The sequence below is a fragment of the Cydia amplana genome, chromosome Z (genome assembly GCF_948474715.1).
Source record: "Cydia amplana chromosome Z, ilCydAmpl1.1, whole genome shotgun sequence".
In the NCBI taxonomy this organism is placed as follows: domain Eukaryota; kingdom Metazoa; phylum Arthropoda; class Insecta; order Lepidoptera; family Tortricidae; genus Cydia; species Cydia amplana.
Window position 1 is genome coordinate 34,626,394 of NC_086096.1, and position 16,419 is coordinate 34,642,812.

The window sequence follows — 16,419 nt, forward strand, 5'->3', positions numbered from 1 at the left end:
AGCCGCGCGTGGCGCTGTCGCCACCTAGCGGCCATATCTGTGCTGATCGTAACAGACGCGTGTTGTTAGAGAGTGAGTCTTCTGTACCTAGTACTATTATTTATTCTGTGACCAAACCTCCAGTACAGTCATCCCTTATTCAACGCCAGCGTATGAATCAATCTTCAACTTCAAGATTTTAAAGTGGAGTCCAGAAGACAATTTTTCGCCATTCTGATAAAATTGTCCGGTCGAATCAGGCCGTGCGGACACAAACGACAATTCGATTCCCCGATCAAATCAGCAGGTGCGGACATAAAAATGCCAATTTCGAAGTTCGTATCTATGGAATCCTTATTGGTAATAAATTGTGTACGTGTACGCTAGATCAGATTGGCGCCAATTATTTTCCTGATCAAATCAGTCGATTTGCCCAGCTCGTCTGGACTCTACTTAATTGGACAGGGCCAGATTAGTGTGATTTGGCGATCTTGGGCAATTCCGCACGTCGACACATGTTACACAGTTTCGCAACGTCATGAATCTCAAGTGCGTGCGCGCACCGTGAACGTGGCGCAAGCGGGGGTCTACTCGTATCTGTGCCGCGGAATAATTAACCCATGGAACAAGACCATGGTGAAACGATCACGGTGATATGGGCATTTGGTACGAACCGCTGGTACCTAGGTGGAAGGAAATTTTGGGCACTTTGCCTACAAAAACAATAATTACGGGGTGTTTTATCAATAATAATAATCGTTCAGCCAATATACGTCCCACTGCTGGGCACAGGCCTACCCACGCTGGCCCAGTGTGGGGCGGATGTATGTAGGTTTCCTCCTGATGTTTTCCTTCACCGAAAAGCTAGCAACTCATATAAGGGTAGAAAAAACGCTGTATATAAATTATTCCAGTGATAATTTTATTGACACGTCAGGATGTCACGACTTATCGCTAATAATGTTGGTGATATGTGGCATTTGACCGCGTTAATTTCTGGCTATCAAAGTGACTACTGTACCGCTATCATGGTCGCGTTGTTATCACCTGTCATGTCATGCGTCACTTCGCGTAACAACAATAAATGCGTCAAATAACATCAGTACTCTAAAAACCAAATAATCTACAAGCTATTAAAAAAAAACAAATACCACGAATCATGAAAATGTATATTTTGGTCTCCAATTCTGTAGAACGTTTTCTCCTACAACGAAGGGGCAAAGTTTCGCATGCAAAAATTTGCCGAAACGTAAGAAAAATGCTAGCGAACGCTGCTATCTGTAAATCTGTACTTTCATCTGATTCCGCCAGCACTAAAACCTGGGTTTAACGAATATATTTCTTATTTATATAGTCTTAAAGACAAATATGCTGCACGTATCACGTGTGTTTTTTTGTTCAGTGATGCGGATCTAGTAATTTACGGGATCATTACTTTGTAGTTGGTAAACAGACAGATTGATGTATGGACGTGAGCATTTATTACTTGTTGTGGATTTGAAGACGCCGATATACCGATTATGAGTGATATTTTTATTAGTATTTTTACTGCAAATGGCCCATATTAAGATAAGCTCTATATTTGCCAAACCAAACATCGTTATTTCACCGTTGACTGATGTTAAATATTTAGTGAGATGGGAACATTTGATACCTAAAAAAATATCAGTTTGCTATCGGGGCTTATAGCAATCCTGGATTGTGGCCAGCCTAAACTCTTCTCTTTTCTTCGAAATTCCTTTTTTTACGTTCCAGTCTCGCCCGAGATAGTTAATTTTTCCACTTTTCATTTATTTCTATGCTTCAAGAAAATGCGATAATAGTTATTTGTACAACAAGAGATCAAAGTTTGATATTTTGTGTTTTTTATTTATTTATTTGACATTTAGATTTTATTCTAGAAACATTCTAGACTAGTATTTTATATACAATTTTTTTTTCATGTTTGACGATCCTTTTGTGAAATTCTTAAATTTGTGTTAAATTTGATTTGTATAATAATATTAATAATATCATAATATTATTATGGAATAATAACATCAATAAATTGCTCTGATAATTAGCTTAAGATAATTTATAAGTATGTTACGATTCATAAGTGCTTAGGCCTAGCCTACATGAATAAAGTATATTTTGACTTGACTAATTTCTTCGAGTGCGTATTTTGAGTCCCGCGCAAGCGAAAGAATTATATACTAATCTAATTTAGAATCTTGAGCGTAGTAAAGGACTCAAAAGCGCACGAGATGTAAATAACTTTGATCTCGTGTAGTTCACAAAACTTTTCACCTCAGCAGTGAGAACATATTAGAGAACCCGAAAAATGTATTCCGTCTTCATCACTTACCTATTCACTCATGTTTTCTTAAGATATACCAACAATTAAGTTTTCACCTCAGCAGCTCGAACAAGGGTACTTTGCTACTTAAAAACAGTGAGCAAAATCACATTTTGCTCATTTTGTCTCACTCAGTGAGCAAAATGCGATTTTGCTCACTGTTTTTAAGTAGCAAAGTACCCTTGTTCGAGCTGCTGGGGTGAAAAAAAAATTGCCACGTCCAGTGCTGATTGCGCAAAATACAGAAGGTAAGTAAATTACAGCTTGCATTTATGAACTAAGCTCAAACATAAACGCTTTAACGCCTCTTTAGACAAGACAGCAAATTAACAAACACAATCTTTGGCCGATCTGGCCATTCCATGGACTATTGTTAAACAAGCCTTGTCCTGAGAAAAGAAATCCGATGGAAAACTGATATCGCGCCTGGAAAAACTTTTAACAATGGCGGATTCTTCCAAGAAAATATGACCTGTCTAAAGTGTCTAAACGAGCTCAGAGTTATATACGCGATATACTACTTTAACCAATGCTAATAGGGTTCAATATGAAACTACAATAAGCAACCACAAGAGGCAAACCTGATTGCGGTAAACTTACAATCCGTGTCGTGAGCAGCCAAGGACTCACGCAACAGCTCTGTACTTATTAAAATAATAACCCGGTATAGTTTACCAATCGTGTCGACAACATCCAATAAAAACCATAAAGCTATTATAATACAGTTCAAAATTAAATGACGTTGATTACTGACATCTGCTCTGTAGAAATGAAAAAGGCAAGCAATATCGTTTAAGCGAATTATCTATAGGTACCTACTCTTTAAACCGTGTCGAGTATCTAAAGATTAAGCATTAAGAGCAAAATTCAATTAACTTAGTCTATCGTTATAAAGATAGCATAAAAAGGATAAATCCGCTATCTAGTGTAAACGCTACTTGAACTGTCGTAATTATTAGATAGCAACAGCTGCTGACTAGATCCTGTAGCGTTGTTACTGGGAAGTAAGGCTGCTTTTCAACAATGTGGATTACAACCAATGAGTGGATGCGTGGATACCCGTACATCTTCTCTCAACCTCTCATCTCCGTCTCAGATGAAATGCCCATGCAGCTTAAATCTTAACTGACTATTAGGTATTATTTTCATACCGACTAAAATCACCCATATCATATGCATTTGTCGAATGGCTTTAAATAGGTGACTTCGCCGCTGGACTTCTAGGCTATCATGTGAGAACCTAGAAGTCCAGCGGCGGTATCATTTTATCACTTGTCATGTCATGCGTCAGTTTCGGCACTTAAAGTGTATAGAATGACACTTTGAGGAACTTGGTAACTATGTAAACAAAAGTCACTAGTAAATTGACATTCAGAGACAGTTCTAATATGGCGGTTTGTTTACGGAGTATGCAAGGTCCACAGAATGACACTTTACATTACTACCAGTTGGAACGTGACAGGCATGATGACCGATGATAAAAAACCGACCATCCTAGCCCTACAGGGCCGCGTAAGCTGAAAACGTCGGTTCGAATCTAGTCTCCGCTACTGGAGAACTTGGTCACTTTTACTTTAGTATATGACATATATTTCTGTTTATAATAAATTAGAATACCTTTAAGATAATTATGATCTTTAATTATTGGTCTAACACGCATGTGACACCTTTGGATTCGCAAACGTTCAGACCTACATGAAACTTTTGTTTATACCGTTTGGTATATTTAATGAAAACAATACATTCCTTTTTTTGGGCAGTCGTGTAAAAAAGAATCTTCTCGAATAGCAATGACAATGTTGATTGAAATATCTAATGAAAGGTGCGATAAGATAGCGATATCGATAAATCGATTGCAGTATCGAGGCGGGCCGTGACATATCGATTAAACGCCGACACCTCTGATAATCGTACATTGTTTATAATGACATGGAGATAAAATAATCAATTAATAAAGTGCATATCGTTGTGCTATCCGAAGTACAAAGGGGTTTAATGTTATTTTAAGTTGCAATGTATTGAAATTTAGAATAGATTTATACTTCTGTAAGTCCAGTAGCAGTAAGCTACTTATTTTCTAAGAGCCAATTTTTGTCCCCAGTTAAACTGATGGATAGGATTTATTCCACATTAAACACGATCTTTCTTATGTATAATTCTCATACATAACTTAATTCCTTGGAATAGTTATCAGACGAGTTAAATGATAACTACTTAATCATATTTCATGAGGCTATTTTTTACTCTTAAACCTTTTTGGCAAAAACAAAGTCAACAATTTGGTCAGTTATTGCACATACACCGGAGTGACAGAAGCGCCACTCTCCACGATGCTTTCTCAGCATCATTGATTAACAAAACACGCAATGACAGTATACATTACAACGAGATGAAATCATTAAGGCACTTTCATATCGCACCTTCAAAACCAAAGGGTAACAACAAATTAAATCTAACTCAACCAAAATTCAACCTTACCGCATAATGATTAGGTGTAAAATTGAAGGAGCAAGACACAAAGGTATTCGACTAGTTACGATTTTGGTAAGTTCATTAGCCTTCAACAATAGGCCGAGAGTCGATCGGCGAAAGTGATTTAGTTACATTAGATAATCTATAATAGATATTATAAATAGCTAGGAAAGCACTTGTGATGAAAGTAAACATGACGACGATTTGTTATGTGGATAAGTCAGTCAGTTGGTATTGAAATTGTCAGACGTGACGAACAATCAAAACATGGCTTTATATGTACATACGTACTCCAATGGAAGAACAGGCTTATGAACTGAAACATATACTAGAGAAAAAACCGGCCAAGTGCGAGTCGGACTCGCGCACGGAGGGTTCCGCACCATCAACAAAAAATAGAACAAAACAAGCAAAAAAACGGTCACCCATCCAAGTACTGACCCCGCCCGACGTTGCTTAACTTTGGTCAAAAATCACGTTTGTTGTATGGGAGCCCCACTTAAATCTTTATTTTATTCTGTTTTTAGTATTTGTTGTTATAGCGGCAACAGAAATACATCATCTGTGAAAATTTCAACTGTCTAGCTATCACGGTTCGTGAGATACAGCCTGGTGACAGACGGACGGACGGACGGACAGCGGAGTCTTAGTAATAGGGTCCCGTTTTTACCCTTTGGGTACGGAACCCTAAAAAGTGACCAAGCCCTCTGCTAACGCCTTGGACCTCTAGGCCACCCGGCCACGGCGGTATCTATCCCAAATTTTCGAGTATGAGTACAATGTATATGCAATCTTTAAAAGACTAGGCGCCTGTGACCCTAAGGGGCGAGCAGTTACATGCTTGCACCTCCTAAACGAAATTACTTACGAATATCTTAGGCCTGATAACTAACAATTTGGACAATGATACTTGCCAATTCGCAATCCGTATTACGAAGACATAAGGTCCACCTGTGGCCAGTTAAAAGCTGCTGTTATTATAGTACAGTCACTGGCAGATTACGCCCACAGACAAAGCACGGTGTGCTTTACTATGAGCGTTGCCCAAGGCACAGGCCATTCGGCCCGATCATCAATAAATTCAAAACTTTGGCCGTGACATGTAATTTGTTTACAAAAACTGACGCAACTATCTGACCTTAAGGATTCACATTTAGGAACTAAAATACATGCGGTTGGTTTTCCGGAGTAAAGAGGTTATTAAGAGCCAACAGGAGCTAAGATTTAAATATTTTAGGTAAATATACCCGTCTCGCTAACGGAAGCGGCTCCTAAAACTAGTGCGATAAGGACAAGGCGAAAAATCCTGCGTAAAAATATCAAAAATCAAGGTTTCGTACTCGACTGTTTCCTCCTCCAAAACTTAACCAATCGTAACCAAATTTGGAAATCTAAATGATTATGACATTATCTGTGTCGGACCGTTTTGCTTTTTTGTCTAATTGATGTCAGTTTTGAATAGCACGCCTCTCATTGCGGCATAGTCAATTAGGCCATTTTGGCCATTTTTGAAGGGCTCTAGCGCCTTAAAAAACAAAAATATCAAAAAAAGCAAAACGGTCCGACACAGATATTGACAATATTAATCTGTGTTGAAAAAATCATTGCTCTAGCTTCAAAACCCACGGAGGAAACAGTCGAGTACGTTTGTATGGAGAAATGACCACTCCTGTTGGCTCTTAACGGTTTAACCCCATGGCGCCGTTCGAAATAATGACTTGGGAGTTGAAATGTGCTTTTGACGGATACGAAACCATACGAAATTTGTAGTTAGTAATAAAGAAAACTCAATCTCGAGTGAAGGTAATTGATACATTTTTCTACTCTAAAGTCACCCAGTGGATCGTGTAAGACACACCACACAACTGAATGATCTGGGACGGGGGATTTATTAGTATTAGACATTAACATCACATGCACTAACTTTCAAAATGTATATAAAATATTTTACCATTTTCATGCTATCTTATTTATTTAAGTACTACATAGCTTATGTAATAAATGAACATTTAAACTATATTTTACGTAACATTATAAGCAAGCAATATTAGCACTGCGTTTTACTGCTAAAAATAAGTATTAAGGCGAATCCATACCATACCTCAACGGCTTAATGCAATACCTAAGCCGGTCCTTGTTCAACGAAAAAATGGACATTGTCACGACCTTTAAAGTAAAATAAAAAAGGAATCGATGAAATAAATTACAGAAACCAAAAATGTATTATCCGTAAACAGCTGTCCTAAAATATGTTTTTCCGTCCGTAGCTTCTGACTAATACTAATTACCAGTATATTTTAATAGACATTTTCAAAATATAGTTTGTTTTTTTATTCTTGGTCAGCTAGAGAGCCTTGGACAGTCAAAACGGTCACACACAACTGCATACGCCTTAAACAGCAGGCTATTGAAGACCGCACCGAAACAATGCAAAGTCCGGGTCGGTGAAAGTGGCCGGCCCGATACTTGTATCTTGAATATTTAAAAGCCGATGAGTAAACTGTCATTTAAAATGTTAATATCGACCTTTGAACTCGAATTTTGGCGTTTGAAGCGTCTGTTTCAATCGACATCGTTTCAGTGTGGTCTGATTAGAAATGTGACATAGATAAAGGAAGACAGGTTTTTGAAGCGATAGAATTTAATTATGGTCTTGAATTTTTAGAATTGTTAGTGTTGTGTATGTAATTTGGATACGCTGTCCGAAATAAACGCATTTTAATTTAATTTTTTTAGCCAAGCTAACAAAGCGCATAAAAATATAAAGTAACCATTTTTTTTTAAACCTTGCCAGGCCAGCGGTTTGAACAATGATACGAGGAGATCCGACATAAGAAATGCCTAACCTTCATCTGTTATTTGATTCTAGCACCCTGATTCTAGCAGCGTTGCAGGATGTTGCTCTTCTGGTTTTGCAAAAACACTACTTCAATCCATGAGATAACAAAGGTTTGGAAGTCATTTACAAGATAAAATCAGATAAAGCACTAAACGTATAAAAACGTATTGCAAACGATCCACATTTCGTGATGCTTCGCAAGCCTGTCGTCATGCGTCAAGGCTGCAACGGCGCCGGCACGAACTTGGCGCATGCACTTTCACGCCTGTTATGTTGCATGCACGAAATGTGCTTGTGGAACCGCCCTCAGGTTCGCACACTTTTTTAAGGTCTGAGCTTTATCAGTATCATAATCACAAGAAATGATGAGCCCAGGGAAAAGTCATTAGTCTCCTGGACTATTCATAATTTCATATAAAAATAGGTCCCGGTAGAAGAGGGAAGCTCAAGAAATGGTGTCTAGTGGTTGCCGGGGATGACATACGTGCCAACGACGAGCATGGTGGAGATGAGCGAAGATGAGAGGAAAACGTAATCAACCAATAGAAATCAATGGTTCATTTCTCCGCTGCATTGGATTACAATTAATGCTATTAGTTGATTCCCGCACGTCTCTCATCTCCGCCTCGGCGGAAAGGCAGCCTTATTGACGAAAGGGAAGAGTGTGTACAGATCATTTTGAACGACTAGGTCGTTTAGCAACTTCTAGTACTGACTGTAAATACATAATGGCGTTAGGGAAGCATGATAACTCACCCTCTCGCACGGCGGCAGCGGCGCCGGCGCATCTATCTCCGTATATATGCATAGCGTCGACTTCCTGGACAGCGAGTCACTGGCCAAGCTACTCGAGCTGGAACCCGTTGAGAACTTCATCTTTAGTTAGGTGACCTCCTGCACCCTGCTGCGATGTGGCCGGCACATCCCACAGGTCCTGGGTGCACAGAATGCCTAACTGTCGACGCTCAGTGTTTTGGCGGTCTCGCGGTGTAGTCAGCGCAGCGTTGAAAGTCAATAGGTCAGCCTGGAACAATGGAAAGTAAAAGGTCATTTATCAGTGCATCGGTTAGATATGTAATGATTTTAGTAGACGGAAAACCCTTTTTATTTAGGCTTTCCCTTGGACCCAGGTAATAAATAAGGGAGACCGCTGGTAGCCGCGGTATTTGTAGCCGTGCGTACCTACTGCCCAGGCACACGGCTAGACGGCTTTCCCGCATGGATAACGTGTGAACGATTTTGAAAGTTTTTATACAAATTTTGCTGCCACTACGGTATTCGATAAAATCCCGTACACGGTATACGGGAAAACTTAACGCCGTCTGAACATACTGTACATTACGTTGTTTACTGTAACGACAGATTTGGCCCGCCATACTAAAAAATCAGACAGTGACAGTGTGGAAATACCACCGAAAACGTAAAATTTCTGGAAAATGTGACTTTCATAGGAGCACTCCCACATATTGTCACTTCACGTCGATGCATAGTTACGAGTAGCTTAGATGGACTCAAGTACATAGTTTCTTCTGTATCGCTTTAGTGATCAATTGTTAACAAACAGCATCTCGTAATTTTCTTCAACGGAAATTCAATCACCAATATCTTAATGGATCTCATTATCATAGAATCTATATCACTATCATAATTGTATTAGTCCTTGGTCTCGAAACAAAAAGTGGATCAATGTTGTTGCAAAATTGGTTGAGAAACTGGGCCTAGGAAAATTCTAATCTATTCATAAAATCAATGGCTGAATTACTTACTACATCGTTCAACTAATTATGTTTTTGGCATTACATATTAGGAAAAACGTAAGACTGCATGTAACTCAGCACAAGTCAAATTTTCAAGTCTAAAGCCTCATTTAGACGGTTCAAGAAAATCAGGAACTTGCATGCAATGAATTCAGTCGATCGACCAAATACCGCAATGTAAAGTGTGAAAGTGTCATTCTATGGAACTTGCTAACTATGTAAACAAACCACCATATTAAAATTGTCTCTGAATGTCAATTTACTAGTGCCTTTTGTTTACATAGTTAGCAAGTTCCATAGAATGACACTTTAAATGTACTTAACAAAATCCGCATGCAAATTCTTAAACAGTCTAAATGGGACTTCAATGGTTATTCCTAATTTTGGCATTGACGTGACGATATCAGGGGTCATATGTCATTTGCCATATATAGATGTTTGTGTACCTCATTCTTGACCTTATCGTTTTATATTGAAACAAATTAAGGCTACAATTAAAAGAGGTATTCAACTTCAAGAAGTACCATAAATAGACAAGTATCTGACGTAATAACAAATTAAAAAACTCGTGCAGCCTTGCAATGACTCAGAGCCAAGTTTACCTTGAGAGAGAAAATTCTTACTGATACCAACAAGTACGCCATTACAAACTGTATTACTGGAGTGCTAAGTTCTATTGTGGTGTAATCTGATAAAAATTATACGTGGCCATGCGATAACTGTTATACAATTGGCAGTGTTTTTTCCTGAGATTTGTAATGGTTAACAGCCGATGACCCCATCGCCGCGGATCGCACTGGTCGAATACAGTAAAATAAAATAATTTACGAGAAAAACAAAATTGCTTAAGTTCGATCACCTTTTATTTTATGCTCGCGCGCCTGAGATTAAATTGATTGAGCATTTTTATTTTCGAATAGAACAAGAACTGCGTGTGCGACGGTCAAATGAAAATCCTACGAGTGTCACAAGTCCCGATATTAGGAGTTGCCTGAGGGCAGTATACCTAGCGACAGTTTACCCTATCGTATACGATCGATAGTACAAACTGTATACATACAGGTGTACGCAAGTTCCATTATTGTGAATCCGTGATAACATTTATATTGACGAAGTGCGTGATGGGTGGGGAAGCTAAAGCTATGCCATCGCACGGTTTATATGCAATACTTTCATATAATATGATATGACATTTTGGAAGGTACTTATGTTAATTAGTAATCTCATGGAAATCCATACGATAAGTACAGTGTTGCCAGGTCTCTAAGTTTTGTCCTTGCTTGCTTGCTTTTTATTTTATAATATAACAAAAAAACCGGCCATATTCGCCCAAATCATAAGTCACGCATATTATCCCACATGTCACAGACGTGGGCCAAAAGTCACGAAACATGTGACTTTATTAACCATCTGGCAACACTGATTAAGTAGTGTCTGCGTAGAAGGTTCATCGTAGAGTCAAACCAAAGAAAGTCTGCAGCGCAATAATTTGACAGCGAATTAAAAAACTACATATGGCAATGTTTTTTAGCAGTCAGTAAACGTCATGCACTATGGTATGTGTTTGTCAAAATCGTTTAAATATTCGTTGTGTTTTGTGATGAACGGAATAAACATGGTAAAACCTTACAAAACCGGCGTGCGGGAGTTACTTTTCAGCATGACGAATAATTTTACACTTGTAAAAAGTCAGCACGAGGCGATTCAAGCTGAAAAACGACAATGTTTACAAAATTTGTAGTTGATGACGGGTAAGTCATCATCATCATCATCATCATCATTTATTCAATAACAATATTACATTGTGTTTGAAATCTTAAATCTAGGCACATGCATACAAAATATATTTACAAAATAACATCATAGCTACCAATTTAAAAATAATTAATAATACATCATCAAATAAAAATAAAAAGTCAAATAAATTAAAGTAAATATCTCCGAAATTAAATAAACATGAATTAATAAATTGAACATAATAAAGAAAAATGTCAACAAGTAAAAAGTAAAATTAATAGAATAATATCATTCAAAATTAATTTCATATCGGAATAACAAGAAAAAAAAAATTAAGTAAGAAAAAAAATGTCAATGAGTAAAAAAGTCAATAAAAAAAATATAAATAAGGTATATCAGCATTAATCTAAGTTAACACCTGTAATACCATGGATTGCGATTAAATGATTATGATTATGATTATGATTAAAATATTATTATTAATTCCCTATATCACAATGAAAAAATTCTTCAAGAGTATACAAACATTTTTGAAGTAAAAATACACGTAACTTAACTTTAAATGTATCGGGGTCACAAATAGATTTGAGCTCAACTGGTAATTTATTAAAAACTTTAACAGCTTGGTAGCGAGCACAGTATTCTGCTACTTTAATCTTGGGAGTAAAAGGGCGGTTTAGGTTCTTTGTCCTTGTTGCCAGCCTACGTATCCTAGCATCTTCCGTTTCACTTATTGCCAGAGATTTGACCAAATCCGTACAAAGTGTTAAAATGTATAGACTTGGCACAGTCAGAATTTCCAATTTTTTTAAATATTCTTTACACGAAACCCACTGAGGTACCCGCACCATTATTCTTAGGGCTCTTTTTTGAAGTAAAAATGCCTTTTTTAGATTATAACCGTAAGTTGCTCCCCAGAATTGTATACTATACTAGAAGTGGAATGAAGCATCTTAATACTTCACCATATGTACCTACTTAGATAATATATAATATTGGTTTAGACTAAAGTTTCACAGCAAATTGAACACACCTAATAGGTATAGGCATACTTATGAACTTCCTCTAACATTTCGAGAAACTCATTGGTACTAGCCGGGTTTTGAGTTCGAACCCACAACCTCCATGCTTATGCTCACGGCATGGGTACCTACTAGTTAAAACTAAAATTTATTTTTAATATATGTTTATTGTTTTAATGGTTTATTTCGTTTAACCGAAAACTTTAGTTCGCAAATTGCGGGCAATTTCTCTGTCAATCTAATTACGCCTTAATGGGAGTAAAAGAGAAAGATGCCCGCATATTGAGAACTTCGGTGTTCGCGGTAGGCCCTCTGTACCTATTTACCGCCGTCACGGATATTACAAAAGCGAATTAATTTTGATGAAGCCAAATGTCACATTCTCCCAATATTATTTATCAATATTAGTATATGTCTACATCAGGGATGTTGCGGATGCCGATTTTTTGACATCGGCGGATGCGGATGCGGATGCGGATATTTAAAGTCTCACATCCGCGGATGCGGATGCGGATGCGGATGTCAAGATTAGGTACTTAGAAAACGTCAAATATCACATTTTTAGTATTATTTCATTAAAAAAACCAAACGTTTAGTATTTGAGCAAGAATATAGGTGCGTTATATTTACTAAACAGTAACTTGGCCGACTTTTCTGGATCTAGACGATTTCGTTATAGGTAATGACGTAATTTCCTAGCACTTACGCCGCCGCTAAGACATTCCTGTACCGACTTGTTCGACATCCGCATCCGCATAAGCTCCGCATCGATTTTATGCGGATGCGGATGCGGATGTTCGCAACATCCCTGGTCTACATATTAATAGTGACATCTATTGTTGGAATGAAATTTATTTTACCATAAAAATTAAGCTGTGCATACAGCTTAATTTTTTCATAGACGGTAAATATGGTAGAAATTTCACAAGTATCAAGACTATTTAATCCATTTTATGTGGTGTTGTCGCATACTGATTTTTAAAAACTACTTTTAATCTAGCGCTGCAGACTTTCTTTGGTCTTACTCTATGAATAAATGCGTAGGTAATTCAAATATTAATATTGAGAATAGTGCTGGATTTTTTACTCGGCCGGCCTTCGGGTAACAAAGGAAAGTGTGTTTTAACAAAGACGCTATTCGAGGCGACACAAAGGCGTATTCTCGTCCGCTGGTGGGAAAAACCACACGTTGCGACATTTTGACGCTAGGGTTCACTGTTATACGTAAAGTACGAGTCATTTTAGCACGTCCACGTTGTTTTACTACTTAAGATTTATTCACCACAGTAATTATTTAACCATTTTTCAGTCCCACTGTTGTGCATATGCCTCCTTTCATTGTAAGTTGTAACTAGGTACATTGGTATGAATTCGCATATTTAAATAGGGCATGTCACAAAATTAAACTTTCATATGCTTTATCAGTTTTATGTACCTAATATCTATTGTTTAAGTATTTTTTTTCTTTGTATGTATTTTCATTCTATTTAATAGTTTCGCAGAGCATTGGTGATAATATTGTAATATTTAACGAATTCGGATAATAAAATAAAAAATACCACATACCAATCCACTTATTTCTTTATCATGCCGAGAGCCGCCATAGTCAAAAAACACTTCTAGCGTAACAGAAAAAGAAAAACACTACAAATATTGCAGCCCTTAAAATCAGTGCCGCCATCATAATGATATTTAGCTTTTATCACGTCACAATCACAATGTTTCCAAAGTCCAAACCGATATTTAATAAAAAGATATGCTATGCTACCTATTATGTTCCGTTTCGCGCCCGAACTTGAACAAAACTGGTCGTTCTATATTCAAACGAAATTATATACACCTATGTTAACGTCCCACTTTTCATTCAGGAAAACAACCCGACACGCGATGTTTATATGGCCGAATTATACATGCGTTTACAAACCACACTACTATCTTTCGAAGAAGAAAAAATATACTTCATTAAGTCATTTAATTTGTTTCCGCTTTTCACCACCAACATAAGCGCTTATTTACATTTACACGGTCGCCGGGCACTTTTTAGGGTTCCGTAGCCAAATGGCAAAAAACGGAACCCTTATGGATTCTTCATGTCTGTCTGTCTGTCTGTCCGTCCGTATGTCACAGCCACTTTTCTCCGAAACTATAAGAACTATACTGTTGAAACTTGGTAAGTAGATGTATTCTGTAATTTCACACAAAAATAGAAAAAAAACAATAAATTTTGGGAGTTCCCCATACTTAGAACTGAAACTCAAAAAATTTTGTTCATCAAACCCATACGTGTGGGATATCTATAGATGTCTTCAAAAATGATATTGAGGTTTCTAATATCATTTTTTTCTAAACTGAATAGTTTGCGCGAGAGACACTTCCAAAGTGGTAAAATGTGTGTCCCCCCCCCCCTGTAACTTCTAAAATAAGAGAATGATAAAATTAAAAAAAAATATATGATGTACATTACCATGCAAACTTCCACCGAAAATTGGTTTGAACGAGATCTAGTTCTTACTCGTAAATATGTGTAATGCTCGAACTGCAATTAGCGCTAGCGTTATGTTCAATTAGAAATATTTTTAATAAGTGACGATGATCCTTATGTCATTATGCAGCCGTGCGTTATACTAGTCCAGTAGAAGGTCTCCTATGCACTCTATTGTAGTCCTTACTTGGTTGCCTTAAGGTGTGTCGGCCGTTCTCCTATATTTACTTAACATTCATAATGGTTGTAGTACAAATTTTATAAGGCTGGTGGTAAATTAGAGAACTGAAGACAAACATATGCAGTTGCATATTCCGGAAAGACATTAGCGCTGTGTTAAAACGCAAATACAGCTTTGTTGTTCTTTGCAGCACGAGTATTACATCTACACAGTCGCCGGGCTCTTTTTGTAGAATAGCCATATTAGCCATTCGGCCTCCCTACAAAAAGCGGCCAAGTGCGAGTCGGACTCGCCATGAAGGGTTCCGTATTTAGGCGATTTATGACGTATTAAAAAAAACTACGTACTAGATCTCGTTCAAACCAATTTTCGGAGGAAGTTTACATGGTAATGTACATCATATATTTTTTTTAGTTTTATCATTCTCTTATTTTAGAAGTTACAGGGGGGGGGGGGACACACATTTGACCACTTTGGAAGTGTCTCTCGCGCAAACTATTCAGTTTAGAAAAAAATGATATTAGAAACCTCAATATCATTTTTGAAGACCTATCCATAGACACGTATGGGTTTGATGAAAAAAATTTTTTTGAGTTTCAGTTCTAAGTATGGGGACCCCCAAAATTTATTGTTTTTTTTTTCTATTTTTGCGTGAAAATCTTAATGCGGTTCACAGAATACATCTACTTACCAAGTTTCAACAGTATAGTTTTTATAGTTTCGGAGAAAAGTGGCTGTGACATACGGACGGACAGACAGACAGACAGACAGACATGACGAATCTATAAGGGTTCCGTTTGCCATTTGGCTATGACTACATGTGATAAATAGCGAAAGGATCTTAAGGCACACCACACGTAATAGTGAGTAATATCTATGTACATACAAAAAATCAATGACGTTTCAGCTAAACATGCAAATCTGTTTTCTCTCTCTAAAACTGCAGGAGTGTCCCAGCCCTAGACCAAGAAGACCAAGAATCATCATCATTTTGTTCAGAAAACAACGCCCGACTGATTAACAAGTATTCATTTGCATGGACACGGATTTGACCCCATTTACGCCAATATGTGTCACCTATGGACACACATCGCACGCTTGCAACTTAAATCCATTAACTCAATCAGCAACTGCAATGTATTATGAACCTTATTACCTAAGTCATACAGAGGACAATCATTAATTCGCTGTTATAAGATATGCTGTTTTGTTTTTAAAGCCATCTATGCATCGGCCAGAAAGACGACAAAGTTAATGTAGCAAGATCGTTTCTTAAATTCGAGTTTAGTGAACATTGAATCTTATTACAATGGACAAGAGCTGTATTTAAAGAAACGCGTATTTTTCGTGACACGGTAGGTGTGTGAAGCCTAAGATATGCAGATGTGCCTACCACGTGTTTCCGCGATCGGCCAACCGTAGATTCGAGTTTCGATGGAGCGTAACGCACGCAATTCTGTAATGTCTTTGGACACGCTAAGAAATTTTAAAATCGACAAGTGCATCAAGAATCTCTCTTAGAGGGTTCCCGTACGTATAATTATACATAGATAACGCGTTAATAATAAGAAATAATGATCAAATTATCTTGTTATAAACAAAAGAAAATCGA

General features: G+C 37.4%; 1 protein-coding gene across 1 annotated transcript in view; it reads right to left on the bottom strand.

The window, feature by feature from the left end:
- LOC134661210 (putative uncharacterized protein DDB_G0277255) overlaps positions 1-16,419 on the bottom strand; it is a 73,217-nt gene that overhangs the window by 18,097 nt on the left and 38,701 nt on the right. The window contains exon 2 of the mRNA XM_063517178.1: positions 8,385-8,652. Coding sequence (XP_063373248.1) covers positions 8,385-8,504 — 120 coding nt within the window. The 5' untranslated portion in view covers positions 8,505-8,652. The remainder of the gene's footprint in view (positions 1-8,384; positions 8,653-16,419) is intronic.